Raw genomic sequence first — 26,003 nt, 5'->3', positions numbered from 1 at the left:
ACATAAACATTTTTTCCGCCCTTTTTATTACTCTTGAAAACCACACATTGGATAATGAGATTTTCGCTCTGCAGCGGAATGTGCGCTGATATGAAACTTCCTGGCAGATTAAAACTATGTGCCGGGCCGAGACTCGAACTCGGAAGTTTGGAAAGTAGGAAACAAGATACTGGCGGATGTAAAGCTGTGAGGGCGGGGCGTGAGTCCTGCTTGGGTAGCTCAGCGGTAGAGCACTTGACCGCGAAAGGCAAAGGTCCCGAGTACGAGTCTCGGTCCGGCTCACAGTTTTAATCTGCCAGGAAGTTTCACACATTGCATGTTGTACCACCATACAGCGAGACCTTCAGAGGTGGTGATCCAGATTGCTGTACACACCGGTACCTCTAATACCCAGTAGCACCTCCTCTTGCATTGATGCATGCCTGTATTCCTCGTGGCATACTATCCACAAGTTCATCAAGGCACTGTTGTTCCAGACTGTCCCACTCCTCAGCGGCGATTCGGCGTAGATCCCTCACAGTGTTTGGCAGGTCACATCGTCCATAAATAGCCCTTTTCAATCTATCTCAGGCACGCTCGATAGGTTTCATGTCTGGAAAACATGCTGGCCACTGGAGTCGACCGATGTCGTTATGCTGAAGGAAGTCATTCACAAGATGTGCACGATGGGGGTGCGAATTGTTGTCCATGAAGACGAATGCGTCACCAATATGCTGCCGATATGGTTGCACTGTCGGTCGGAGATGGCATTCACATATCGTACAGCCGTTGCGGCGCCTGCCATGAACACCATCGGCGTACGTCGGCCTCACATAATTCCCCAGGGAACCTCCACTTTGCTGCACTCCTGCACAGTGGGTCTAACGCGCTTGTCGTCCATGAAGACGAATGCCTCGACAATATGCTGCCGATATGGTTGCACAATTGGTCGGAGGCTGGCATTCACGTATCGTACAGTTGTTAAGGGGCCTTTAATAACCACCAGCGGCTTACGTCGGCCCCACTTAGTGCCACCCCAAAACAGCAGGGAACCTCCACCTGCACACGCTGGACGGCGCGTCTAAGGCATTCAGCCTGACCGGGTTGCTTCCTTACACGTCTCCGACGATTGGCTGGTTGAAAGCATATGCGACACTCGTCGGTGAAGAGAACGTGATGCCGATCCTGAGCGGTCCATTCGGCATGTTGTTGGGCCCATCTGTACCGCGCTGCGTGGTGTCATGGTTGCAAAGAAGGACCTCGCCATGGACGTCAGGAGTGAAGCTGTGCATCATGCAGCGTATTGTGCACAGTTCGAGTCGTAACACGACGTCCTGTGGCTGCACGAAAAGCATTATTCAACACGATGGTGTTGCTGTCAGGGTTCCTCCGAGCTATAATCCGTAGAAAGCGGTCATCCACTGTAGTAGTAGCTCTTGGGCGGCCTGTGCGAGGCACGTCATCGACAGTTCCTGTCTCTCTGTATCTCCTCCACGTCCGAACAACATCGCTTTTGTTCACTCCGAGACGTCTGGATACTTCCCTTGTTGAGACCCCTTCCTGTCACAAAGTAACAATGCGGACACGACCGAACTGCGGTGTTGACTGTCTAGGCATGGTTGAACTACAGACAACACGAGCCGTATACTTCCTTCCTGGTGGGATGACTGGAACTGATCGGCTCTCAGACCCCTTCCGTCTAATAAGCGCTACTCATGCATGGTTGTTTACATTTTTGTATGGGTTTAGTGACATTTCTGAACAGTCAAAGAGACTGTCTCTGATACAATATCCACAGTCAGCATCTATCTTCTGGAGTTCTGGGAACCGGTGTGATGCTAAAGTTTTTTGCTGTGTTTATTTAACATACTAATTCATTTGTAAAGTAATCAAACGTTTGAAACTGTTTTAAATATAGGAGTTCGGTTGTTTAAGGAATGAGGGATTTACTGGTAAATCACTGGAAACGAAACTTCATAAAATAATGTTCTTGTACGAATTCCAGAAATCACCTTCTTCATGTCGTTGCAGTTTCCGTTCACTGAAATGAAGAGGAAAAAAGTTATATGCGCAAACAGAACTCAGATTACAAGGTGTTTCAGGAAGATTCATTCGATATTCCAAGACCACATCTTGCACACGAATGGAGATAGAAACTTGGTGCGAATTTTAACTTGCGAATCGGACCTAATCGTTTATTCTGGTTCAAGCTGCAAGACGCTGCTTCACGTGGTCGCCGGCAGGGGTCTCCCTGACACAGCTCGCTCACTCGTTTCTACTCAATATGCGTTGAACGCTCTCTGCGACCTCAACGAACCCAAGGGGGTCACGTTTGGTTTTAAAAAATCCAGCGTGTCTACCTTCCGCCGGCCGGAGGGGCCGTGCGTTTCTAGGCGCTACAGTCTGGAACCGCGTGACCGCTACGGTCGCAGGTTCGAATCCTGCCTCGGGCATGGATGTGTGTGATGTCCTTAGGTTAGTTAGGTTTAAGTAGTTCTAAGTTCTAGGGGACTGATGACCACAGCAGTTAAGTCCCATAGTGCTCAGAGCCATTTGAACCATTTGAACCATTTTTGTCTAACTTCCTTGTTATCTTCGATAGCATTAAGCTGTAGGAACTGCATTGCCGTACTCCCGACGATACATAGTCGTACCTGCAATGATATCGAGAGACTTCGTCTGATGCTCGGGTTTTGTTCAGGAAGCGACGATCGGAAAATTTATCGAGTGCCTTCAGGATGTCAAGGAACGTATGATCAGCCAGTTGTCTGTGGTGTAACATTATTAATACTGTGCTTTGGTTTTTTTAATCTGCACCTACACTGAACATCCAAAACATAATGGACACAGCGCACTGCAAGTTTGACGTTGCAGCACGTGGCGTGGTGCCGTGAGGTAAGTATGAGGCGGAGCAGAGACGAATGGGAAGTCATTCTAGCGGTGATACGGACCGAAAATTGGGAAATGCACAGAAAATGGCTAAATTATTACGGTTCTACAAGTGGGGATGATCATCTTGAAACAGCGAAGCTGGTGTGCTGCTCGCGCGCTACTTTAGCCAGCACCTACGGAAAGTGGCTGAAGGGGCGTGACACCACGAGTGGACGAGAAGGTATTGGACGTCCACGCCTCATCATAGAACGTGGAGGTCAGAAGTTTGTCCACTCTATAAAGCACGATAGGCACCGATCTGTGGCATATCTGACAACAGAGTGGAATGCTGCTGCAAGCGCAAGTGTTTCAGAGCACACCATTCAGTGCACACTGTTGAACATTGAGCTCTGCAGCAGACGATACGTACTGTTTCCAATCTTCACCCAACGATACATCAGTTACGATAGCAGTGGATGAAGACTGGACAACGCATCAATGGAAATCTGTCATCTGGTCCGATGAATCACATTTCTTTAACAGCAAGTCGATGGATGCGCAGCTTTGTGGAGGCAGTGGTACGCGATGGGTGACATTCACTTTGGTTTCCGTAGACGTGTGGCTGTAATTGAACGCACCGTGACAACTGTGGACATTTGAGGAAACTATCTCAGTCTCCATATAACTGGTGGCGTGTCTGCATTTCCTGGAACTGGAGACGTTCCCCTTCTCCCTCTGTGACGTCATTTTCACAATGTGTGTTCCGGTTGCCCTTTAATTGGTTGCTGGTGGCAGGAGCAGCAGATAATAATACGCGAGGCAACTGTACTTTTTAGAATAGACGACATTCGCCAGTGTATTCCCTCGTGCCAGTCAACGGCCGTGCCGGAGTGGATACACCGGTTCCTGTCAGGTCACTGAAGTTAAGCGGCATTGGGAGTGGCCAGTACTTGGAAGGGTGACATCCGGGCACGACGAGCGCCGTTGACAATTTTTCCTTTGCCTTCATGGCAGAGGGATCATGAGGGGTGATGACCAATACTCCGTGCGTCAATGTCCTGGGCTAAATTGCAACCTCGCCACAGTGTCTCACGAAGTGAGGGCATGTGACTCTGTTGATGGTGATCGATCCGTCGGATGCGGACGTTAAGCTAGGCAGGCCCTCGGTACTGTTCGACAAGAGTGGGCCGTGTGCCGGCACCAGGGTTCACGTTCCCCCTTCTCTCACCATATCCAACACGAACACGACACTGCGCTACCCACACACAACTCAACTTTCATCTATACTTAACAGGTACACTTACCCACACAGCTCTTATACTTCACGAAGTTAAGCTGCCTGCGAGTTGGAGGACGGGTAAAACCGTCCGAAACAGGAGGTGCCCTTTCGTGACTCCTCGCCATTCCTGCCATACGATTTTACTTTGTTTTTCCTGCGATTCCAGTTAAATGAACAATTTCTGTCAATGTCACTCCGTGTTTAGTAATCAGTGACTCGGGATATCCCACTTTTATACATTTTTACTGTGTGAATTCTTCACATCCCATAAAAAGTAGTACGTTGTTGAATTACGATAAAATATAGTAGTTTCATATAATCATAATTTCAAATAAAAATAAGGCACTGAAAAATCGACAAAATCCTCGAATGCGCGGCCGAAGCATTCGGAAGCGGAAGAGAGAAGAGTCCTTGTTTTCAAGAACGCCCACACTGTCGAAATGTTGCGCAAAGTGTTTAAGGTTACAACAGCGTCTCTCATTCAGAGCGGATAAAAGTAGACCCGGAATTGTTGGTCGTGCAACGGACTACAACACTGTGCTTCATCTACCGCCATTTCTACGAGTGCAGTTAAATTGCTAAAACAAGTGTCACCCTGTTTTCCACTGTGCCAGTGGTGTGACCCAATAGCGAGTGGTTTAGTGTTTGCAGTGTAAAAGAGAAAAGGGAGTATGTGGATGTCCTTTGAGACATGATTTAGGTGGTACTCAAGTGTATACTGGTGAGAGGTGTGTAGTGGAAAAATGGTTCAAATGGCTCTGAGCACTATGGGGCTTAACGTCTGAGGTCATCAGTCTGCTAGACTTAGACCTACTTAGACCTAACTAACCTAAGGACATCACACACAGCCATGCCCGAGGCAGGATTCGAACCTGCGAGCGTGGCGGTCACGCGGTTCATGACTGAAGCGCCTAGAACCGCTCGGTCACAGAGGCCGGCTGTATACAGAAAGATATTCCACAAAACGAGAGCGACAAAAAAAATCTTACAGCAATTGTTATACTGCAAGAGGCGGAGGTAGAGGTTACAAGGAAAGGAAGGGGAAGTGGGCGCTTGCAAGGCATGTGTGGAAGAGATTTGTCTGCAGCTTTCGAAGAACTTCTTAGAAGCTCACAGCTAAAGACGTGGATACTTTGCCACACTTTGGTATTTCTGTCTTGCGTTGGGTGTCATCTGGTCACTCCCCACTTTCCGTTGTCCTTGCTCTGCTGCTAACTGCATAAGTCATCCAGTATTCCAGGTCTGCATCTTCCTTTCACCCACTTATCTGCAATCTTCCTTTCGATGACTTGGCTGCATGTTCAGGGTTACAATTACTGAACTATACGAAAAGAAACGTAAATTAGTTACAAACTATACGGCGTGCACACACTTTATTCAACATGTAAACGTCACTACAGATATTCGGATTTAGGTTATAACGAGTTCGATATGCTTGCCATCATTGACGAAGATGTGGCGCAGAAGAACAGCGGAAATCTGCATGAGTCGCGGAAGTGTCGGGACATCGATGCTGTCTTGTCTTTAGTACAGCCCCACAAAAAGGAGACGCATGTGTTCAGATCCGGACAATATGGTGGCCAATCGAGGCCTCTAGGTACCACAGAGCTAGACTGCGGTCCCCAAAGTCCTCCTCCAGGACATCAAACACCCACCTACTTCGATGGCGTCGAACTCCGTCTTGAATGAACTACATCTTATAGAAATCAGGATCACTTTGGATAATGAGGACGAAATCATCTTCCAAAACCTTCACGTAAATCTACATCTACATCTATACTCTGCAAGCCACCTGACGGTGTGTGGCGGAGGGTACTTTGAGTACCTCTATCGGTTCCCCCTTCTATTCCTGTCTCTTATTGTTCGTGGAAAGAAAGATTGTCGGTATGCCTCTGTGTGGGCTCTGATCTCTCTGATTTTATCCTCATGGTCTCTTCGCGAGATTTACGTAGGAGGGAGCAATATATTGCTTGACTCCTTGGTGAAGGTATGTTCTCGAAACTTTAACAAAAGCCCGTACCGAGCTACTGAGCGTCTCTCCTGCAGAGTCTTCCACTGGAGTTTATCTATCATCTCCGTAACGCTTTCGCGATTAGTAAATGATCCTGTAACGAAGCGTGCTGCTCTCCGTTGGATCTTCTCTATCTATTCTATCAACCCTATCTGGTACGGATCCCACACCGGTGAGCAGTATTCAAGCAGTGGGCGAACAAGTGTACTGTAACCTACTTCCTTTGTTTTCGGATTGCATTTCCTTAGGATTCTTCCAATGAATCTCAGTCTGGCATCTGCTTTACCGACGATTAATTTTATATGGGCATTCCATTTCAAATCACTCCTAATGCCTACTCCCAGATAATTTATGGAATTAACTGCTTCCAGTTGCTGACCTGCTATATTGTAGCTAAATGTTAAAGGAACTTTCTTTCTATGTATTCGCAGCACATTAGACTTGTCTACATTGAGGTTCAATTGCCATTCCCTGCACCATGCGTCAATTGGTTGCAGATCCTCCTGCATTTCAGTACAATTTTCCATTGTTACAACCTCTCAATATACTACAGCATCATCCGCAAAAAGCCTCAATGAACTTCCGATGTTATCCACAAGGTCATTTATATATATTGTGAATAGCAACGGTCCTACGACACTCCCCTGCGGCACACCTGAAATCACTCTTACTTCGGAGGCCTTCTCTCCATTGAGAATGACATGCTGCGTTGTGTTATCTAGGAACTCTTCAATCCAATCACACAATTGGTCTGATAGTCCATATGATCTTACTTTGTTCATTAAATGACTGTGGAGAACTGTATCAAACGCCTTGCGGGACTCAAGAAACACGGCATCTACCTGGGAACCCGTGTCTATGGCCCTCTGAGTCTCGTGGACGAGTAGTGCGAGCTGGGTTTCGGACGATCGTCTTTTTCGAAACCCATGCTGATTCCTACAGAGTAGATTTCTAGTCTCCAGAAAAGTCATTATACGACATTTTCCGATCTTTTGGAACGCTATGCTCTTCTAGAGACCTACGGTACACCGCTGCAAGAAGGGGGGCAAGTTCCTTCGTGTACTCTGTGTAAAATCGAACTGGTATCCCATCAGGTCCAGCGGCCTTTCCTCTTTTGAGCGATTTTAATTGTTTTTCTATCCCTCTATCATCTGTTTAGATATCTACCATTTTGTCATCTGTACGACAATCTAGAGAAGAAACTACAGTGCAGTCTTCCTCTGTGAAACAGCTTTGGAAAAAGACATTTAGTATTTCGGCCTTTAGTCTGTCATTCTCTGTTTCAGTAGCATTTTGGTCACAGAGTGTCTGGACATTTTGTTTTGATCCACCTACCGCTTTGACATTTTCTGCCAAGTCAGTACATAGAACTTTACTTTCGAATTTATTGAATGCCTCTCACATAGCCCTCCTCACACTACATTTCGCTTCATGTAATTTTTGTTTCTCTGCAAGGCCTTGGCTATGTTTTTGTTTGCTGCGAATTTCCCTTTGCTTCCGCAGCAGTTTTCTAACTCGGTTGTTGTACCTCGGTGGCTCTTTTCCATCTCTTACGATCTTGCTTGGCACATACTCATATAATGCATATTGTACGATGGTTTTGAACTTTGTCCACTACTGATCCTCAACACTATCTGTACTTGAGACTAAACTTTTGTGTTGAGCCGTCGCCGCGCGGGATTAGGCGAGCGGTCTAAGGCGCTGCAGTCATGGACTGTGCGGCTGGTCCCGGCGGAGGTTCGAGTCCTCCCTCGGGCATGTGTGTGTGTATTTGTCCTTAGGATAATTTAGGTTAAGTAGTGTGTAAACTTAGGGACTGCTGACTTAAGCAGTTAAGTCCCATAAGATTTCACACACATTTGAACATTTTTTTGTTGAGCCGTCAAGTACTCTGAAATCTGCTTTTTGTCGCTTTTGCTAAACAGAAAAATCTTCCTAACTTTTTTAATATTTATATTTACGGATGAGATCACCGATGCTGTAACCACTTTATGATCGCTGATTCCCTGTTCTGCGTTAACTGTTTCAAATAGTTCGGGTCTGTTTGTCACCAGAAGGTCTAATATGTTATCGCCACGAGTCGGTTCTCTGTTTAACTGCTCAAGGTAGATTCCAGATAATGCACTTAAAAAAAATTCACTCGATTCTTTGTCCCTGAAACCCGTTATAAACGTTTGAGTCTCCCAGTCTATATCTGGTAAATTAAAATCTACCGTTCGGCAGTCTCCGTGCCATCGAAGAATTTCGCACCGATTATTCCGTGACTGGACATTACACCACACGGCCACCTATTGAGAATGAGGCGGCTTCTCGATCGCGAAATGCGGACTCTCAGTCCCCCCTAAATGCGACAATTTTGCTTATTGACCAACCCATTCAGATGAAAGTGAGCTTCGTCGCTAAACCCAGCAACAATGCGCATACTAATTCCCATCATGCTCCGCGGCCAATCGTGGAGTCTGAACGTCCTAACGCAAACCGTTCAGAAGTTATGACGATTTTATTTCATGTAGGTCAATCTTCTCCGCAACCAATATGTTTTTCTCATTGTCATTTCCCCTAATCATCTTTACTCTACTATTGTTAGAAACACTTCTTCGATTGTCATTCTGTCAGCCGATTTCACTTTCAGCATTTTTCTCACAACCTCATTTCGAAGTTATCCTAATACTTTCCCCTTTCTTTTTGACTGTCCATTATTTACTGTCATACCATACTACAGTCCAGATAAAACATCTGATGAATCACTTCCTTATACAATCAAATTCTTATTGCCGTCAACAAACTTTTCACAATAAACTCTTTTACTTATTGACATTCTCCTTCCTATTTCCTCGACACAGATTCCATTTTCTATCATCAAACTTACGAACTACAAAAAAAGGTTTCACTTGGTTCAAAGATTTCCCTTCCAATATTCCTTTTACGGAAACTTCACGTTTTGTGATGCTCATCACTTTGCTTTTTCCAAAGCTGTTTCACAGCGGAAGACCGCACTGCAGTTCCTTCTCTAAATCACCGCAGGAACGAAAAAATATCTGACATTGAAATAAGTGTCCAAGGAATAGAAAAGAGGAAAGTCCACTGGACCTGACGGGATACCAATTCGATTCTACACAGAGTACGCGAAAGAACTTGCCCGCCTTCTAACAGCTGTGTACCGCAAGTCTCTAGAGGAACGGAAGGTTCCAAATAATTGGAAGAGAGCACAGGTAGTTCCAGTTTTCAAGAAGGGTCATCGAGCAGACGCGCAAAACAATAGGCCTATATCTCTGACATCGAGCTGTTGTAGAATTTTAGAACATGTTTTTTGCTCGCGTATCATGTCATTTCTGGAAACCCAGAATCTACTCTGTAGGAATCAACATAGATTCCGGAAACAGCGATCGTATGAGATCCAACTCGCTTTATTTGTTCATGAGACACTCAAAATATTAGATAAAGGCTCCCAGTTAGATGCCATTTTCCTTGACTTCCGAAAGGCGTTCGATACAGTTCCGCACTGTCGCCTGATAAACAAAGTAAGAGCCTACGGAATATCAAACCAGGTGTGTGGCTGGATTGAGGAGATTCAGCAAACAGAACACAGCATGTTGTTCTCAATGGAGAGACGTCTACAGACGTTAAAGTAACCTCTGGCGTGCCACAGGGGAGTGTTATGGGACCATTGCTTTTCACAATATATATATAAATGACATAGTAGATAGTGTCGGAAGTTCCATGCGGCTTTTCTCGGATGATGCTGCAGTATACAAAGAAGTTGCAGCATTAGAAAATTGCAGCGAAATGCAGGAAGATCTGCAGCGAATATGTACTTGGTGCAGGGAGTGGCAACTGACCCTTAACATAGACAAATGTAATATATTGCGAATACATAGAAAGAAGGATCCTTTATTGTATGATTATATGATAGCGGAACAAACACTGGTAGCAGTTACTTTTGTAAAATATCTGGGAGTATGCGTACGGAACGATTTGAAGTGGAATGATCATATAAAATTAATTGTTGGTAAGGCGGGTGCCAGGTTGAGATTCATTGGGAGAGTCCTTAGAAAATGTAGTCCATCAACAAAGGAGGTGGCTTACAAAACACTCGTTCGACCTATACTTGAGTATTGCTCATCAGTGTGGGATCCGTACCAGGTCGGGTTGACAGAGGAGGTAGAGAAGATCCAAAGAAGATCGGCGCGTTTCATCACAGGGTCATTTGGTAAGCGCGATAGCGTTATGGAGATGTTTAGCAAATCCAAGTGGCAGACTCTGCAGGATAGGCGCTCTGCACCGCGGTGTAGCTTGCTGGCCAGGTTTCGAGAGGGTGCGTTTCTGGATGAGGTATCGAATATATTGCTTCCCCCTACTTATACCTCCCGAGGAGATCACGAATGTAAAATTAGAGAGATTCGAGCGCGCACGGAGACTTTCCGGAGTCGTTCTTCCCGCGAACCATACGCGACTGGAACAGGAAAGGGAGGTAATGACAGTGGCACGTAAAGTGCCATCCGCCACACACCGTTGGGTGGCTTGCGGAGTATAAATGTAGATGAAGATGTAGGTATTCTATACACTGATAAAAAGTAGGCGGATCATTCCTATGTAGTGCGGGACTGGCTACTGGATGCCACGAGAGGAGGACCCGCCATTATAAAAGGAGGCGGGGAGTATCGTATTGTGAGTAGAGAAGCAGTGACAGCAGTACAGCAGTAAGGGCCGGGCGCGAGAGGTCAGTGACTTCTAACGTGGACCAGTCACTGGATGCTACGTGAAGGACGAATCCGTCAAAGATATTTCAACGCTTCAATAGTACGCACAGGGCGACTGTTGGTGATGAGGTTATAAAGTTGAAACGCGAAGGAACAACCACAGCTGAACCGAGAGCAGGCGGAGCTCGTGTACTGACGGAGAGGGACCGTCGAGCGTTGCGGAGCGTGGTTGGAAAAAATCGCACGGAATCAGCGGAAGGAATCACTCGCGAGTTCCAAAGTGCTATCAGTAGTCCAGCCAACTCAATGAGTGTGCGTATGGAATGAAGAAACATTGTGCACAACGGTTGAGCAGCTCGTCATTAATCCTACATTTCTATATTCAGTGGTAAGATACGCTCGAGACGCTGTAAACACCGACGCTGCTGGATAGTGCATGACTGGGAAGTGATGAAGTACGCTATACCCTGAAGTACGCTACATCCTGTGGGAGTCCGATGGAAGTGTAGGAGACTGTGGATTCCTGCAGAATGTTACCCGCCGTCATTATTATTATTATTCTCGAATCAGAAACATACAAATTTACAGTAGCCATACACATCAATATATATATATATATATATATATATATATATATATATATATATATATATACAAATTGTATTTATATTACATGTTCCCAGTACTTTGCAACCTTTTGCAACCTCCAAGGCGCTTGGAGTGGCTTGCAGGAGATCAATCTTCGTGCAGTATGTGCACTGAAGCATGTGGCTTGTGGTTTGTTCTTGTCCACAATCAAAGGACGTATCTTCTGTTATGAAGCCCCATCTCTTCAGGTTGTCTCTGGATCGTCCAACTCCTGATCGTAATCTGTTTAAAGATTTCCACACCAGCCAGCTCTCGTTGTGTTCAGATGGTAGTTCTTCAGCTTCTGGCGTCTGCAGGTGAGGCGTCTACTTCTTCCATAACTCCAGCCTTGCCTTCTCTGGTGAAATGGGAGCTTCTGGGATGTGTTACGGACAACAGTGACGAACGGAGGAGGCGGTCTTACTGTGTGGCATTGTCTTAGTGGTTACTCTATTGTCTCCTTCTGGTGGCTAAAATATCACTAAATTCGGTTGGATATGAACACAATTTACAACACTGTGTACTGCGCACAGTAGAGGAACAGTTCTGGATCAAAGATTTCTTGTATAAGGATATCAATGCACCCTGTCATAAAGCAGAATCAGTGAGTAATTGACTGTGTACGATAACATTCCGGAAATTGACTGGCCTGCCTAGAATCCCGACCTGAACGCAATGGAACATCTCTGGGGTGAATTAGAACGTCGATTTTGCTGCAGGCTCCACCTATAATATCTGTATCTTCTCTGGTTTCGGCTCTTGAGGAAGAATGGGCTGCCGTTCCTCCACAGACTTTCTGACACCTCACTAAAAGGTTTTTTTTTTTTTTTTTGGTCATCAGTCTACTGACTGGTTTGATGCGGCCCGCCACAAATTCCTTTCCTGTGCTAACCTCTTCATCTCAGAGTAGCACTTGCAACCTACGTCCTCAATTATTTGCTTGACGTATTCCAATCTCTGTCTTCCTCTACAGTTTTTGCCCTCTACAGCTCCCTCTAGTACCATGGAAGTCATTCCCTCATGTCTTAGCAGATGTCCTATCATCCTGTCCCTTCTCCTTATCAGTGTTTTCCACATATTTCTTTCCTCTCCGATTCTGCGTAGAACCTCCTCATTCCTTACCTTATCAGTCTACCTAATTTTCAACATTCGTCTATAGCACCACATCTCAAATGCTTCGATTCTCTTCTGTTTCGGTTTTCCCACAGTCCATGTTTCACTACCATACAATGCTGTACTCCAGACGTACATCCTCAGAAATTTCTTTCTCAAATTAAGGCCGGTATTTGATATTAGTAGACTTCTCTTGGCCAGAAATGCCTTTTTTGCCATAGCGAGTCACCTTTCGATGTCCTCCTTGCTCCGTCCGTCATTGGTTATTTTACTGCCTAGGTAACTTCATTGACTTCGTGACCATCAATCCTGATGTTAAGTTTCTCGCTGTTCTCATTTCTACTACTTCTCATTACCTTCGTCTTTCTCCGATTTACTCTCAAACCACACTGTGTACTCATTAGACTGTTCATTCCGTTCAGCACATTTAATTCTTCTTCACTTTCACTCAGGATAGCAATGTCATCAGCGAATCGTATCATTGATATCCTTTCACCTTGTATTTCAATTCCACTCATGAACCTTTCTTTTATTTCCATCATTGCTTCCTCGATGTACAGATTGAAGAGTAGGGGCGAAAGGCTACAGCCTTGTCTTACACCCTTCTTAATATGAGCACTTCGTTCTTGATCGTCCACTCCTATTATTCCCTCTTGGTTGTTGTACATATTGTATATGACCCGTCTCTCCCTATAGATACCCCTACTTCTTTTCAGAATCTCGAACAGCTTGCACCATTTTATATTGTCGAACGCTTTTTCCAGGTCGACAAATCCTATGAAAGTGTCTTGATTTTTCTTTAGCCTGAAAGGTACCCAGCCTTTAAGAAGGCGAAGACTGGACACGCCCTGAGTGGTCACACCCTTTATTAATGTCAGCAAGTAGGGGTCCGCATACTTTTGATCTCATTCCATATCCTTTTCCAAATTTACGATTCCGTAGCTCTTCTTGTGGTTCAAACAACATTGCGTCATCACCTGCATACTTAATTGTCTTTATCCTTCCATGTTTTTCTTAATGCTTGGTTTGTTAGTTTAGCAGAACAAATGCTGAAAAGAACTGGTGATACAAAACATCCTTTTCCAATGCCGCTCAAAATACATGACTCATCTCATTAGTTAAAACTTCCGGGCTGATAGGCCGTCGTCCATGTGCAAAACGTCTTCTTTCCGACGTTTCGTTGCCAACTGCGGGCTACGTCTCCCGACTGGCTACCAGGCGTGGAGGTCCCGTTTACATATAAGGAGCAGACGTCAGGAAGAAGAAGCTTTACAGATCGACCAAGGCATCTCGGCCCGGAAGTTTTAACAAATGAAGACGCCGGCCGTGAAAGCCTACACGACATGACTCATCTGTTTCTAGCCCTTGCACTTCATATCTTGTGTACAATTCATTTGTGACCGTGCGGTTATAGACGCTACAGTCTTGAACCGCGCGACCGCTACGGTCGCAGTTTCGAATCCTGCCTCGGGCATGGATATGTGTGATGTCCAAAGATTTAAATGGTTCAAACGGCTCTGAGCACCATGGGACTCAACATCTGAGGCCATCGGTCCCCTAGAACTTAGAACTGCTTGAACCTAACTAATCTATCACACATATCCATGCCCGAGGCAAGATTCGAACCTGCGACCGTAGCGGTCACGCCGTTCCAGACTGAAGCGCCTACAACCGCTCGGCCACCGCGGCCGGCGATGTCCTTAGGTTAGTTAGGTTTACGTAGTTCTACGTTATAGGGGACTGATGACCTCAGATGTTGAGTCCCATAGTGCTCAGAGCCATTCTTTTTTCTTTACACCAACATGTTTTAATGTCTTCAGGAGGATACTCCAGCCCATTCTGTGAAACGCCATTTCCTCGTCAATAAAAATATATACATTTCCCGGGAAATATGTAACGTTCTTTGCCCTGTCATACACTTGCAATAACATATCATGTTCCTATTCTTTTCTGTAGTATTAACGAAATCTGCTGTAAATAATGTGTGTCTTGCCGCAAGCTAAAGGTAAGTGAGTTTGCTCGGGGGAAGCTACGGGATCATTTATTATCTACTTTTCTAGTTCGAGTTTACTAAATCGTTTTGCTTAATTATGTTAATTATGTTTCAGTGAGGTGAAAGTGATCTCCCCACTCCAGATCATGAAATACAGCCTTACATCAAATACTTCCCGTGCTGTTTTTTATTTTATTTTACTTTATTTTATTTTTTTACAACAGGTTGCAAGTGTGTACCTTGCAGTTCGTGATTTGGCTTACGTGACTCTGTCTGCTGAAAATACATTGAATTTCCTCTACCAAATAACCAAACATAACTCTATTCCAACACTGTGACCTATCGTTAAGGTAGGTCCTTGCATACTGGAGCTTTTGCCTCGGTTCATTTTGTTGACTTGCCTTTCTTCCCTTGCACAGTTCTTCACCGATTACACTTCAGACACTTTTTTCACATACTTCCTCACCATGTTCTTGCAGCATCTGGATTGTAATTAATACAGTACTACGCTTAGTCTATTTTATGACTAATCTCCTCACTCTAACATTTAGCTTTCTTGTTTGCTCGTTTCGAAGGACAGTTTTTATGCGATCCTCCTCCTGAAACCGTAAATCTGATTATATTCTACAACTTCGCAATATCTCTGCGATTACACGCTTCGGTCGGGGAGAGCTGACATGGTGTCACCGCTCGAACATCGTCCCATTACGACCACGTCCCAGGATGGAGCAACAGGAAGCAAGCGGACAGAGAGAAATAGGGCGTAGCACACCATATATATTGTGCATTGGTGCAAGGGAATCTCACGTCACGCTCTTACGTGGTCCAATGTCCAATGTGAGACATTCGTTCCTTTTTGACATGAAGTGTATAACGCGCTTTACATGCTAATGTTTAGGGTTTCAGTGCAATCGTACAAAGTGGGCAAGATTAGCGACATGTACATTATGTATATAAGGAATGGTTACACAATGGGGTTCTCATTCAGAAATCGCATGCTACTGTTTTTTGTGAGAAGATCGTGCTTTGGCTGATATAAGAAGGATAATAGTCTACCAGCACGTGCCAGAATTCGACAGCGTCGACATCGTGGCCTATCGAGACGGAGGTTCAGAGGGCCATATTCATCGCCGTGATGGATTTCAATGGGCCCATGCGACTAGCGCCCGAGAGGAGAAACATACTGTTCGCTTGGCTATGCATGATCGTACAGTCAAGTCACGTAGTTAGAGTGAGGAAATGGACTTGTCTGCAGCAAGACAAGTATCACACGACGTCTGTAGACCGCGAATGTCAGCACGGCGACCTCTCCTGTGACGTAGGAGAGGGGCGGTGAACGACACAGGACTGGTACCGTGTCATGTTTTGGACGAATCGTGGTGCTGAGTGCAGTATTATGATGGACGTATTTGTACATGGGACGAAAGTTGGCTGATGACATCTGTCACCATTACACGGGCCCAGCACATAGTGTGATGGCATGGGCTGCACCTGTGCACACAATACCATCACATGGTTCGCACAGCCAGCTGGTAATCTGGAAAGGAGCTGTTGCGTTTGGGATACATTAAAGATGGTGACTGTACGTTATCTGTAATAGCCTTTCGAGAAGATGGCGCTGTCTTGACCTACCTAGGATGCTACGCAGGCCAGCAAATACCTCAGAAAAAAATTTTGGTCGTCGGTTGCTGAGGGTCTTCCATCATTCGTGAGCCAGTACTATTGGTAGCCTCTCGCAGCACGAAAAATACATACTCTTATCTGTCATCTGAGCTCAGTTCGATTCGATATCCAGCCGATTTAGAACCGTTGTCGTTGCCGGAGGTGGCAGACATGTGTCCTACCTTCTTGCACACTGTATACCGCCCAAATCGCCTAAAAATTTAATCGTATGTTCTCCCTACTATACTGTACACAAACGATAAATAAAACTGTCGGCCAGAGAGGCCGAGCGGTTCTAGGCGCTACAGGCTGGAACCGCGCGACCGCTACGATCGCAGGTTCGAATTCTGCCTCGGACATGGATGTGTATGATGTCCTTAGGTTAGTTAGATTTAAGAAGTTCTAAGTTCTAGGGGACTGATGACCTCAGAAGTTAAGTCCCATAGTGCTCAGAGCCATTTGAACCATTTTCGGTACAAAACTGTGTATTTGTTGTTCTTCATCGGACCGCAATTTTAATGGGCAGTAGGCTACAAACGATTGAATACGTCATTGAATATTAAAGGTTCATTCCCTTACCTACGTCTCAAATTAAAAATACGTTTCGTAACATTTTTAGTGACTTTGATATTTAACAGCTATGCAGGGTGGTCAGAAAATGTCTGAAACGCTTGTCGTGATGTTGTAGGGCAGATTGTACTGAGACATAAATGTTAAGAAAAAAATTCGATACGTTGCGCCGTTTCCGAGTTATTTAGCATTGAAGTTAGCCAATAAGATCGTCGCGCGCATAAATTCAAGTTTCAGCTAACGAGACACAGTACTCGTTGGGCAACACCGCCCCTGGCAGGCCGCTTCAGTGTGAGCGCGCGACGCCCCGATTGGCTAAAATCTACGCTAAATAACTCGGAAACGGAGCAACGTATCGATTTTTTTTTTCATTTATGTCTCAGTACAACCTGCCCTGCAACATCTTTACAAGCATTTCACACATTTTCTCACCGCACTGTAGTTGTACTGATTCGTAGTATTTTTGCCTACGTTTGATACATAATCTCTGAACTGACATCGGAGATGCTTAAGCCGTCGGCACACGGACCGTGCATGCGAACGTTGAGCGTTGAGTGTGCCCAGTTTCTGACGTCATAGCGTGGAATAGCACGTTCGGGAGTCTTTCCGAACGTGCAGAGCAGTATCTGGCATGTCAGATATTCTGAGCGTGCGTCTGAGCGTTGACCAATGAGATGGCACAACGCTGCCTACGTCACACGCACGCCGTCTCCCTTCAGCACAGAGTTGTGAGGCGCCATATTGGCATTCATTTCAAGCCTATATGTATATATGCCGTTTCTGAGCATCAGCAAATTGAGAATCACTGGAAAACCCGTTGTTAGTTGTGTGATTCGTTCCAATAAAATAATGAGAAACATCATATTCGTGGCAAAATAATTATTGTAACGAGCGTATTATGAGAGTAGGCTATTTGAAGGCAGCGACACACTGAAGATCAACACAAAACTCATTGTTCTTGGTACAATGTTATGATTAAATTTCAATTAACATAATTATCTAAGATTAATGTTTTTAGCAAGGGGTAAGATTAACGTTTTTAGCGAGGGGTAGTACAATAAGATTAAGAAACCTGAGTCTGTTGTTGGTTAAGCGTAATGAGTAGCGAATCTGTCCAGCAATGAGTCGTTGTTGGGGCTGAGGTACGCGTCTCAACATTCCCAATTTTTTTCCCTAACACTCGGGTTTTTATTAGGTTCTGATACTTTATTATTAATTTAATATAAGTATATGCTATAATATTTGATGTTATGTAAATATAAGTTCACCTTTTTTTGAGGGGTGACTTTGTTCGATTGGCTTAATCTACAGGACAGCTTACGCTACTTGTACAAAGATATTTTGCTCCTTTTTCTTTTACGCTTCGTAATTCACATGGCGCAGAGATTCTGATACTGGGTAGGAACAGTGATCAAGTAAGACTGACTTTGGGGTTTTACTAAAAGGTGGGAATGATGAAATAATGTTTATCTTACGCGGAGAAGTATTCCAAATTTGTACCGCACTGTTTGTGATGGAACTTTTATAACCCTGTGTCCTTATTGATTGGACGTGGTACTTTCTTTTTCGTGGACGACGGAGGAAAAGTGCGTTTTATAACTTGGGAATTTTAGGCACGCCCGTTAAGTAAACAGTGTGATTTACGAACTAGGAACATCCCTCAAACTGCCGATGGAGTGCGTTGCGATCGCGCGTACCACGCTGGGGCCCACGTACCGTATGCCCAAGTCACATAGTTCCTGACAAGGGAACGTCCCCATCGCACCCCCCTCATATTTAGTTATAAGTTGGCACAGTGGATAGGCCTTGAAAAACAGAACACAGATCAATCGAGAAAACAGGAAGAAGTTGTGTGGAACTATGAAAATATAAGCAAAATATACAAACTGAGTAGTCCATGTGCAAGACAGGCAACATCAAGGATAGTCTGAGCGAAGGAGCGCCGTGGTCACGTGGTTAGCGTGAGCACCTGCGGAACGAGAGGTCCTTGGTTCAAGTCTTCCCTCGAGTGAGAAGTTTTATTTTTCAGTTTATGTGACAAACTCTTATGTTTTCATCGCTTTTTGGGAGTGATTATCACATCCACAAGAAAACCTAAATCGGGCAAGGTAGAAGAATCTTTTTGCCCATTCGCCAAGTGTACAAGTTAGGTGGGACGACAACATATTCCTGTCATGTGACGCACATACCGTCACCAGTGTCGTATAGAATGTATCAGACGTGCTTTCCTGTGGTGGAATCGGTTGACATATGACCTTGCGATCAAATGTTTTCGATTCCCATTGGAGGGGCACGTCCTTTCGTCTACTAATCGCATGCTTTTGCGGTGCGGTCGCAAAGCACAGACACTAAACTTATTACAGTGAACAGAGACGTCAATGAACGAACGGACAGATCATAACTTTGCGAAAATAAATAAAGTAAAATTTTCACTCGAGGGAAGACGTGAACCAACGATCTCTTGTTCCGCAGCTAGTCACGCTAACCACGGCACCACGTCGCTCTAGAGCCTCCGCTATCCTTGATGTTGCCTATCTTGCACATGGACTACTCAGTTTGTATATTTTGCTTATTTTTTCATAGTTCCACACAACTTCTTCCTGTTTTCTCGATTGATCTGTGTTCAGTTTTTGAAGGCCTATCCGCTGTGCCAACTTATAACTAAATCTGAAGGGGGTGCGATGGGGAGGTTCCCTTGTGAGCGTTCAGCAGCACGTTGAACTTGGCACGCTCAACGTTAACGTTCGACAGCACGGTCCGTGTGCCGACGGCTTTAGGGACAGCTCGTGACCGAAGTTTAATGACAGCCTACGTAATGTTTACTTTCCGCCGTGAGAGTACAGTAACAGGTGAGGCGGCCCGGCCCGCGCGTTGCCCTTTGTCTGGTACGGGAGGAGTCGCACGACAGCAGACCCGAGCCCTCGCCCCCCGCCCCGGCGCCGACGCGCAGTTTTTGGGACCGAGCCGCGCCGGGCGTCGAAGCGGCGCCGCCCCCGCCGCCCCCGCGCGCGCCCCCGCCGCCCCCGCGTTTCCGGCCGGCTGCGCCCATTCTGCACACAGCGCGCTTTCCCGCCCTCCTCTGCTCTGCTCCCACTCATCTAATTCCGAGCCGCCGGGCCCGCCCCGGCCGCCTGCAACAGCGACGACAGGGAAAAAGAAAAGAAAAAAAAAAACAGAAAGAAAAAGAAAAAGAGGGGGAAAAAAAGAAATGAAAAGTAAAAAATGCTTTGTGAGAAGAATGCCTGCTAGAGAGGAACCCTTTTCGAATATGAACTAATGCATAATTTTCATTACTCCGGCCGACTCTTCCTTTCTTTCTTTCTGGCAGCGAGGCCCGCGGGCTCCTGCAGCAGCGCCGCCGCCGCCGCCGCCGCCCCCGCGAGCATAACAACGAATGCGATGAGTAAATGCATCAGGAGGGAGGAGGAGGAAGAGGCAGCCGCGGCTCTCGCCCTCTCCCTCTCCTCCCCGCTTTCTTCCCTTCTCCCCGGCTCCTCGCCCGCTCAGCCGGCCGCGCGTGCTTCGCCCACCGGCACACAGCCGACGCCGCCGACGCCGCCGGCAGACACACACAACCACACACAGATGTGTTTGCGAGTATTCCGGCCGCCCTCGCCGCCTCCGACCTCGGCCGCCGCGCCTTCTCCCCGGCTCGCCTCAGCTCGGCTCCATCAAATCATCTACAAGTTCATTCAGCGATGAACGAATTAAAAACCGGGATATGCTTTTTCTGTGGCGTGTCGCGGGGGCGCGCCCAGATTGAATGGCGACCCGCCGCCGCCGCCGCCCCATTGTCGAGCTCCTCGGCGCGCAAATTGTGTTGGGGCGCCTCGCGACACGGCGCAGCCGGCTTTTTTGTGTCGGCCCCTCGTTTTTCTTTTTTAATAACGGGGCCGGCAGCTCCCGGGCCCCCGGTCCGGCGCCTACTGCGAGACCCGGCGCCTGCTCGCGCAGGAAGCAGCCGCGCTCTCGTCCTAAACAGCGCGCCCACCTGGCAAAACGCCCTCCTGCCACTGCGCCCTCCTCCGAGAAGAAACAACGCGAGGTCTCTTCAGCGAGACACTCAGTTCCTGTGCAGCGCTTCACGCATTCACCTCGATGCAGCCTGCACAGTGGCCAGCCGGCCACAATAGTGTCTGAGGTACGAAAGTCGCCCGGCACTCCTCAAGACGTACGCGGCGTAAGCAGTCCTCTACACACCTAAAAATACGCACAAACACAAAAAACAAGAAAGAATCATCCGAATGGGACCGAAATCGGTGATGTAGTGTACAGACAAAAAATTACTGCACTACTGGCCATTAAAATTGCTACACCAAGAAGAAATGCAGATGATAAACGGGTATTCACTGGGCAAATATATTATACTAGAACTGACATGTGATTACATTTTCACGCAATTTGGGTGCATAGATCTTGAGAAATCAGTACCCAGAACCACCTCAGACCGTAATAACGGCCTTGATACGCCTGGCCATTGAGTCTAACAAACCTTGGATGGCGTGTACAGCTACAGCTGCCCATGCAGCTTCAACACGATACCACAGTTCATCAAGAGGAGTGACTGGCGTATTGTGACGAGCCAGTTGCTCGGCCACCATCGACCAGACGCTTTCAGTTGGTGAGATATTTGGAGAATCTGCTGGCCAGGGCAGCAGTCGAACATTTTCCGTATCCAGAAAGACCCATACAGGACCTGCAACATGCAGTCGTGCATTATCCTGCTGAAGTGTAGGGTTTCGCAGAGATCGAATAAAGGGTAGAGCCACGGGTCGTAAAACATCTGAAATGTAACATCCACTGTTCAATGTGCCGTCAATGCGAACAAGAGGTGATCGAGACGTGTAGCCAATGGCACCCCATACCATCACGCTGGGTTATACGCCAGTATGGCGATGACGAATACACGTTTCCAATGTGCGATGTCGCCAAACAGGACTGCGACCATCATTATGCTGTAAACAGAACCTGGATTGATCCGAAAAAATGACGTTATGCCATTCGTGCACCCAGGTTCGTTGTAGAGTACACCATCGCAGGCGCTCCTGTCTGTGATACAGCGTCAAGGGTAACTGCAGCCACGGTCTCCGAGCTGATACTCCATGCTGCTGCAAACGTCGTCGAACTGTTCGTGCAGATGGTAGTTGTCATGCAAACATCCTCATCTGTTGACTCAGGAATCGAGACGTGGCTGCACGATCCGTTACAGCCATGCGGATAAGATGCATATCATCTCGACGGCTAGCGATACGGGGCCGTTAGGATCCAGCACGGCGTTCCGTATTACCCTCTTGAACCCACCGATTCCATATTCTGCTAACAGTCATTGCATCTCGACCAACGCGAGCAGCAATGTCGCGATACGATAAACCGCAATCGCGATAGGCTACAATCCGACCTTTATCAAAGTCGGAAACGTGACAGTACGCATTTCTCCTCCTTTCACGAGGCATCACAACAACGTTTCACCAGGCAACGCTGGTCAACTGCTGTTTGTGTATGAGAAATCGATTGGAAATTTCCTTACGTCAGCACGTTGTAGATGTCGCCACTGGTGCTAACTTTGTGTGAATGCTCTGAAAAGCTTATCATTTGCATATCACAGCATCTTCTTCCTGTAGGTTAAATTTCGCGCCTGTAGCACGTTATCTTCGTAGTGAAGCAATTTTAATGGCCAGTAGTGTATATTTCAGAAATACTAGATGCTTTATTCAAGAGAAATTGCGCCAGTCAGTACCATGTTGGGCCACCTCTGGCCTTATGCAAGCAGTTATTCGGTTTAGTATTGGTTGGCAGTTATTGGATGTCCTCCTGAGGCATATTGAGCCAAATTTTGTCCGTTAGATAGTCAAAATCCTGAGCTCGTTGGAGGGCTGTACTGATAACGTACGTACGAAATAATGGCTGACGCCGAAATAAGTGGCCAAGGAATAGAAAAGCAACGGAAATCACTCAACAGAGGAAAGTCCACTGGACCTGACGGGATACCAATTCGATTCTACACAGAGTACGCGAAAGAACTTGCCCCCCTTCTAACAGCCGTGTACCGCAAGTCTCTAGAGGAACGGAAGGTTCCAAATAATTGGAAAAGAGCACAGGTAGTTCCAGTTTTCAAGAAGGGTCGTCGAGCAGACGTGCAAAACAATAGGCCTATATCTCTGACAACGAGCTGTTGTAGAATTTTAGAACATGTTTTTTGCTCGCGTAACATGTCATTTCTGGAAACCCAGAATCTACTCTGTAGGAATCAACATGGATTCCGGAAACAGCTATCGTGTGAGACCAAACTCGCTTTATTTGTTCATGAGACCCAGAAAATTGGCTCCCAGGTAGATGCCATTTTCCTTGACTCCCGGAAGGCGTTCGATACAGTTCCGCACTGTCGCCTGATAAACAAAGTAAGAGCCTACGGAATATCAAACCAGCTGTGTGGCTGGATTGAGGAGATTTAGCAAACAGAACACAGCATGTTGTTCTCAATGGAGAGACGTCTACAGACGTTAAAGTAACCTCTGGCGTGCCACAGGGGAGTGTTATGGAACCATTGCTTTTCACAATATACAGTGTATAAATAACCTAGTAGATAGTGTCGGAAGTTCCATGCGGCTTTTCGCGGATGGTGCTGTAGTATACAGAGAAGTTGCAGCATTAGAAAATTGCAGCGAAATGCAGGAAGATCTGCAGCGAATAGGCACTTGGTGCAGGGAGTGGCAACTGACACTTAACATAGACAAATGTAATATATTGCGAATACATAGAAAGAAGGATCCTTTATTGTATGATTATATGATAGCGGAACAAATACTGGTAGCCGTTACTTCTGTAAAATATGTGGGAGTATGCGTACGGAACGATTTGAAGTGGAATGATTATATAAAATTAATTGTTGGTAAGGCGGGTGCCAGGTTGAGATTCATTGGGAGAGCCCTTAGAAAATGTCGTCCATCAACAAAGGAGGTGGCTTACAAAACACTCGTTCGACCTATACTTGAGTATTGCTCATCAGTGTGGGACCTGTACCAGGTCGGGTTGCAGAGGAGATAGAGAAGATCCAAAGAAGAGCGGCGCGTTTCGTCACAGGGTTATTTGGTAAGCGTGATAGCGTTACGGAGATGTTTAGCAAACTCAAGTGGCACACTCTGCAAGAGAGGCGCTCTGCATCGCGGTGTAGCTTGCTGTTCAGGTTTTGAGAGGGTGCGTTTCTGGATGAGGTATCGAATATATAGCTTCCCCCTACTTATACCTCCCGAGGAGATCACGAATGTAAAATTAGAGAGATTCGAGCGCGCACGGAGGCTTTCCGGAGTCGTTCTTCCCGCGAACCATACGCGACTGGAACAGGAAAGGAAGGTAATGTCAGTGGCACGTAAAGTGCCCTCCGCCACACACCGTTGGGTGGCTTGCGGAGTATAAATGTAGATGTAGATGTAGATAATTCTCCAAACGTTCTCAACTGGTGAGAGATCAGTCGTTCTTGCTGACCAACGTAGTTCGAAGATAAGCAGTAGATGCTCTCGCCACGTGCGGGTGGGCTTTATCTTGCCGAAATGTAAGCCCGGGATGGCTTGCCATGAAGGGGAACAAAATGGCGCGTCGAAAATCGTCGAAGTGGCGCCTTGCTGTAACGGTGCCGTGGATGACAACCAAAGGGACCATCACTCCTGGCTGTCGTGCCATCTGGTATTCTGCATCTGTTTTTGTCGTCTCCAGGTACAGCATGGCTGGTCATCTGGACTTAGTTCGAATGTAGACTAATCTCTAAAGACAGTTCTACTCCATTCAATGAGATCCAAAGCAGAAGACGTGTCTGGAGTTACCCCAGGCAGCGGTGAGATAACGTTAACTGTCGCTCCCATATCGCCCGACAACCATAGTCTGGATTTTCATTTCATTTCATAGCAGGACCCGTTTGGTTGTCATCTGTGGCATCCTTAGAGCACAGCTGTACGTCGACGATATTCTACGGTCCGTTGTGTTGTCCTTCATGGCAAGTCATGCTGGGCTTACATTCCAGCAAGATAATGCCCGCCCTCTCGCGGCGAGGGTTTCTACTGCTGGTCTTCGTGCTTGCCAAATCCTACCTTGGCCAGCAAGGCCGTCGCATCCCTCCCCAATTGAGAATGTTTGGAGGATTATCAACAGGGCCTTCCAACCAGCTCGTGATTTCGACTATCCATTGCGCCAATTGGGAACTTGCAAAGCTCTTTCTGTTGAATAAATCATCCAATATTACTGAAACTGTAATCATTTGTTTTTCTGTAAATGTACATCTCACCTACGGATTTCCACCCCATTCTGATTATTCCTTCGTGATGCGTAGTTTTCTTTTTTTGTCTTAGAGTGTTCTACCGAACCGACCACTGCAAAAAAAGGCACACACGTCAATCGCCCGGAAGTCGCGTTGCGGATTTCAGTCACAACTATTTTAGTCTGTACGTTTCAGTAAATGGTCAGTTCTTCGTCTCTGCGAGTTTTTCTGCAGCTCTGCCCTCAGAAAAACGCAGATGATGTCCGAGATGGATACAAATAAAGAAAGTACGATTTCCATTGTCGGAAGGACAGAAAACGCTGTTTATGTATAAAGATTAATTGTAAATGCACTACCTGATCAGAAGTATCCGGACATTTATTTGCGGACATTAACATGGGATGTGTCCATCCTTCGCCTTGAAGTCTCTGGGGTCACTTTCAGTGGGAGATCTGAATGTCTGTGGAGGAATGACAGGCCGTTCTTCCCCAAGAGCCGAAACCCAGAGAAGGTAGTAATGTCGGATGCTGGAGTTTGGAGCGAAGACGAACTAACTCATCCCAGACACTTCGCAGGTATCCTTCTGCCTTTCTGTCACTTTCGCTCATCTCTTTCTTATTTCTTCTATTTTCGTCTATCACACTCCTTCCTCCCCCTCCCCCAAGTACTCGACATCTTCCACCTTCTTCAATCGTTCACCTCCAACCCCTATTCCGCTAGTGGGACTATCTTTCATTCTAGCTATAACTAGAATCTAACATTTGTTTACATTAAATTTCTTTCCATACTGTCTCGCCTTTCTTCCCACGCATCCAGCTGTTCCAAAATCTCCTCTTCCCTGTTTCTCCAAAAGCATCGAGTCATCCGCAAACACCATTGCTTTCATCTTGTCTTCTTCAGCTTTTTCTGCCCCCTAGTCATTATCTCATCCAAGCCCTCTATGTCCTGTT

The 26,003-nt window shown here is 46.3% G+C and overlaps 1 protein-coding gene across 1 annotated transcript in view; it reads right to left on the bottom strand.

Moving 5' to 3' along the window:
- The window catches only part of LOC126176333 (myb-related transcription factor, partner of profilin-like), a 38,492-nt gene extending 18,301 nt beyond the window's left edge, over nucleotides 1-20,191 (bottom strand). The window contains exons 1-2 of the mRNA XM_049923484.1: nucleotides 20,110-20,191; nucleotides 19,618-19,936 (exon numbers count right to left, since the gene is read on the bottom strand). Coding sequence (XP_049779441.1) covers nucleotides 19,618-19,936; nucleotides 20,110-20,191 — 401 coding nt within the window. The remainder of the gene's footprint in view (nucleotides 1-19,617; nucleotides 19,937-20,109) is intronic.
- Nucleotides 20,192-26,003: the final 5,812 nt, after the last annotated feature.

This window comes from Schistocerca cancellata, chromosome 3 (genome assembly GCF_023864275.1).
Source record: "Schistocerca cancellata isolate TAMUIC-IGC-003103 chromosome 3, iqSchCanc2.1, whole genome shotgun sequence".
In the NCBI taxonomy this organism is placed as follows: Eukaryota; Metazoa; Arthropoda; class Insecta; order Orthoptera; family Acrididae; genus Schistocerca; species Schistocerca cancellata.
The sequence above is the reverse complement of the archived record's forward strand: the minus strand, read 5'-3'. Positions and strand labels throughout refer to the sequence as shown.